Genomic DNA, 4,602 nt, shown 5'->3' on the forward strand with positions numbered 1-4,602 from the left:
TAGCAAAATCACAGCTAAGGAGCTCAAATCGTCTATCTAACGGACAACATTATTTGGAAATCAAACCCATGTCCAGACTTTAACATTCAAAAACTTTACTTGCAGAAACTTACAATAGATGAATGAAAACATCATATATACAGCCACATGCTTCTCCAAGCATGGGCTTACAGTCTCTTCTTCTAACTTCCAAACAACTGTATTTTCCTCCCTTCCTAGCACTTCCAGCCTTCAGTGTCTCAGTTGGGCCATGCTTCACAGCTCCTATGAGAGTTTCCCACTTTTACTTTCTCCTGCAGCGTTGCTCACTTTCTTTCAAGTAGAAGCACCCCAGCACTCTGCTCCACTGTTCACAGTGGATTCTAACACACAGTCCTCATGCTTTGCATAAAGGAGTCTCTCCTTTATTGGATACCCCCCATGTGACCAACGTTAGCCAATCACATGAGAACCACCAGAATTCCGTTATGAACCAATTCAATTTAGACACGTAGTGAATGTATACAACAAGAATTTACAATTTCAGTGAATTAAATTGCTGTACAGTGGTACCTCGGGTTAAGAACTTAATTTGTCCCGGAGGTCCGTTCTTAACCTGAAACTGTTCTTAACCTGAAGCACCACTTTAGCTAATGGGGCCTCCGGCTGCTGCTGCTGCTGTGCGATTTCTGTTCTCATCCTGAAGCAAAGTTTTTAACCTGAGGTACTATTTCTGGGTTAGTGGAGTCTGTAACCTAAAGCGTATGTAATCTGAAGCGTATGTAACCCGAGGTACCACTGTACTTAACAAACCGTGATTTTTCTCTCTCTCCTGGGGTTCCAGTTCTTTGGGAAAGAGATCTGGTGCTCTGAATAAGCCTTCTTCTTGCCCCTAATGCTCACATCATGATGGAATAGTCTACGGGTCGGGTGATGGTGTGCTCTGTGGCTTGGCTGAATTCCCAGTCGGAGATGTTGCGCTGGCGTTCTACATCCCTGTCCCGACAACGGAACAACATGGAAAGCTCTCTCCGGAACTTGACCCCCATGAGGGCATACACCAGGGGGTTGAGGCAGCAGTGGACCAGGCCCATGCTCTCAGTGAAAAGCAACCCAAAATCCAGAATCTTCTCTCTGGCGCAGTCTCGGGCCACATGGCCCAGGCGCTGCAGGCTGTCCACAAAGATGAATCCATGGAAGGGCGCCCAGCAGAGGACGAAGAGAACCAGAATCACCAGCAGAATACGCACAGCCTGGTGCCTGCAGAAGATGCTGGCTTGGCGCAGGCGATGGAAGACACGGAAATAGCAGACCGCCATTACCAGGAGAGGCAAGAAGAAGCCGAATAGGAAGGAGACCAAGCGCAGTCCCAACCGCCAAGACTCTGCTTGCCCGGCGTCGAATCTCAGGTGGCAGATGACAGCCCCGGCCTGCGGCGCGTAGGTCGCGGAACGGAAATGGAGGTCCACCACGGACAGGCCGAAGCAGGCGATCCACACGAGGGCGGAGAGGACGTAGGTGTGGGGAAGTTTCACGAGGTGGTGGAGCTGCATGGCGTGAATGATGACCAGGTAGCGTTCCACGCTGAGGCACGTCAGGAGGAAGACGGTGCTGTAGCTGTTCATGGTGGAAATGGCTCCCACGAGCTTGCAGGAGACTTCGCCAAACACCCAGCCCTGGGTGAACTGGACGGCGCGGAAAGGGAGAGTGAAGGTTAGCAGCAGATCCGCGACGGCCATCTGGAAGAGGTAGCAGTCCGCGAAGAGCCAAGGGCAAGGGCGCCGGCCCAAGATCGCCAGCACGAGGCCGTTGCCGACCAAGCCCACCACAAAAGCCACGGAGAAAACTGCCGGGCCAAAATAACGAGAGAAGGAGCCCACCTCATCCTGTGTGCAGGGGGCCGTGCCGGGATCAATTTCGGGGTAGCCCGTGGGGTACTAGGAAGGAGAGAGGGAGACAGTGAGTTGGGGAATCTCAGGGGATTCAACTCGCCCGTCCTGAAGGAAATCTTCCAGCACAAATTCACAGCACGTTTTTTGAATTCGGGACAAAGCCACTGGGTTTCGTAATTTTCAAAGGTTTGGAGGCAAATGCAGAAGCGGCAGCAGCTGATCTGTGGGTTGCATCTGGCACCATCCCCCCCCCCCACGAAAGGGTTTTTTCGTGGTCACTCAAGACATTCCCCACCGCCCCCAAAAATGTGTCGCCATTTTTATTTCAGATTTTAATAAAACTGTCTGCTCCTGAGAGTCCCCTGCTATGGGGTCCAGAAGCCGAAAGCTTTTTGGGTGCCTCCGCCCAGCCCTCCACTGCGTCATACACATATAACACAAACGAAATGTTGATTAAAATAACGGTGAAGGTGACGTTTGCTGACCTAGACCCGTGATACTGTGATACCCAAAGAGCTTTGTATGCCCTCCCCAGTCCCATCAAAATGTGTCCATTAAACATTTTCATTTTTTCACAGACAGTGGGTCCCTGTTCTTGTAATGTAAAAAAGTTTTGGGGGGTCACCCTCCCAAATTTCAAATTTATTTATTTACCAAATTTGACTATGAATGAATTATAAAAATTCTGAGTTGGAATGTAAAGAAGAGAGGTTTTGTTTTGTTTTTGTCACCCCCACCCCACATTTTAACTTTGAGTTTATTTACCATATTTAACAATGAATGAATGAGGGGGGAGGGAAATCTGTCAAAGTGTTTGGGTCGCTGGTGAGAAAACCTTCTGGTAGCCTGCCTTGAGGACTCCACATTTTCTCACCAAGGCCCCCCCCCCCAATTTATTGTGTGACACCCTCATCCCCACACGCAGGCCTCCCCACAGCAAAGGCACAGGATCCAATCCAAAATAGCCATGCCTGGAGTCCCACTAATAAGCGAGGACTTTAAGCAGGTGCTGAACGAATGAGTTCCAGCCTATAATTCACTGGTGAGAGGCAGAAGAGCCCTGGATGAAAAAAAGTTGGCAACCCTCCACAATTTGGGAAACAGCTTTCTTATTCCAAGCCAACCCCAGGTAAACGGGCATCTGCGAGTGTGTGTATGTGAACATCGCTAACGTTGTGTCTCAGCCTGCTCTTAAAGGTGGCAAAGTGACAAACAGGACAGGGGCTCCTGTGCTTTTAATTGGCATGTTGTAGAAGAGTTGATTTTGACAGCGTGTGCCCTGAGTAACAAGCTATACCTGCCTCTTCTGCATCACTATTAAAGGCGCAGGATGTTTGCCCTTTTTCCCAACTCCCCACCAGCTCACCCTAGCTTAAAGGCAGAGGAGCAGGGCCAGTTTTTAAAACCCCAAACTTTGGCAGAGCAGGGAGCTATCCTTGTTGCTAGACGGAGGGAGAGTTACGTACCTCTATGTAATCGGAGTAATCTCCCCAGTCGTCGGACATGTTTGCTTCTGCTACCAAACCATTGCTTTGAGCCCTCAAGTTATGGGGTAAGGCTGGCCCTGCTGCACCTTCCCCAAATCTCCTCCCCCCACCTCCAAATGTGGAAGTGGCCCAAGTCATAATTCCGGAGGAGACACCAACGTTTGCTGCAGTGACGGAAAACAAGATGAAACCCAAGAAACCCTCCCCCATTGCAAAACTGTCCCAGATGGGGAAGTCAAGAAGCTGTGAGCCTGCTCTCCTGGCCCCATGCATTTAATGGCAGCCTAACGCAAGTGTATTCAACTTTCCCTCCATTCAAAGGGCTACCTTTGAAGGTGACCCGGAAACTACAACTAATCCAGAATGCAGCAGCTAGACTGGTGACTGGGGGCAGCCACTGAGACCACCGATCCTGAAAGACCTACATTGACTCCCAGTACGTTTCTGAACACAATTCAAAGTGTTGGTGTTGACCTTTCAAGCCCTAAACGGCCTCGGCCCAGTATACCTGAAGGAGCGTCTCCAACCCCATCGTTCTGCCCAGACACTGAGGTCCAGCACCGAGGGCCTTCTGGCTGTTCCCTCCCTGCAAGAAGCAAAGCTACAGGGAACCAGGCAGAGGGCCTTCTCGGTAGTGGCACCCGCCCTGTGGAACGCCCTCCCATCAGATGTCAAGGAGAAAAACAACTACCTGACATTTAGAAGACATCTGAAGGCAGCCCTGTTCAGGGAAGTTTTTAATGTGTGACTTTTTAATGTATTTTTTAATCTTTGTTGGAAGCCACCCAAAGTGGCTGGGGAAGCCCAGCCAGATGGGCGGGGTACAAATAATATATTATTATTATTATTATTATTATTATTATTATTATTATTATTGCTGAGTCTCCATAGAAACATAGAAATGTAGAGTTGGAAGGCAACAGTCTCAGCTAAAGCATCCATGACAGATGGGCGTCCAACCTCTGCTTGAAAGCCTCCAAGAAAGGAGAGCCCACAACCTTCCGAGGGAGACCATTCCACTGTCAAACATCTCTTACCACTAGGAAGTTCTTCCTGATATTTAGTCGGAATCTCCTTTCTTGTAACTTAGAATCATAGAATCATAGAATCCTAGAGTTGGAAGAGAGCACAAGGGCCATCGAGTCCAACCCCCTGCCAAGCAGGAAACACCATCAGAGCACTCCTGACATATGGTTGTCAAGCCTCTGCTTAAAGACCTCCAATGAAGGAGACTCCACCACACT

At 49.4% G+C, this 4,602-nt stretch overlaps 1 protein-coding gene across 1 annotated transcript; it reads right to left on the reverse strand.

Moving 5' to 3' along the window:
• Positions 1–181: 181 nt before the first annotated feature.
• Positions 182–3,378, reverse strand: LOC309345898 (C-X-C chemokine receptor type 3-2-like). Its single transcript, XM_081869363.1, has 2 exons — positions 3,338–3,378; positions 182–1,916 (listed from the first exon to the last, which is right to left on the reverse strand). Exons 1-2 carry the CDS (start codon positions 3,374–3,376, stop codon positions 879–881), a joined length of 1,077 nt encoding a protein of 358 aa, XP_081725489.1. The 5' UTR covers positions 3,377–3,378; the 3' UTR covers positions 182–878.
• Between the last annotated feature and the right edge of the window lie 1,224 nt (positions 3,379–4,602).

Source organism: Podarcis erhardii (assembly GCF_964252035.2).
Source record: "Podarcis erhardii genome assembly, chromosome: 7".
NCBI lineage: Eukaryota > Metazoa > Chordata > Lepidosauria > Squamata > Lacertidae > Podarcis > Podarcis erhardii.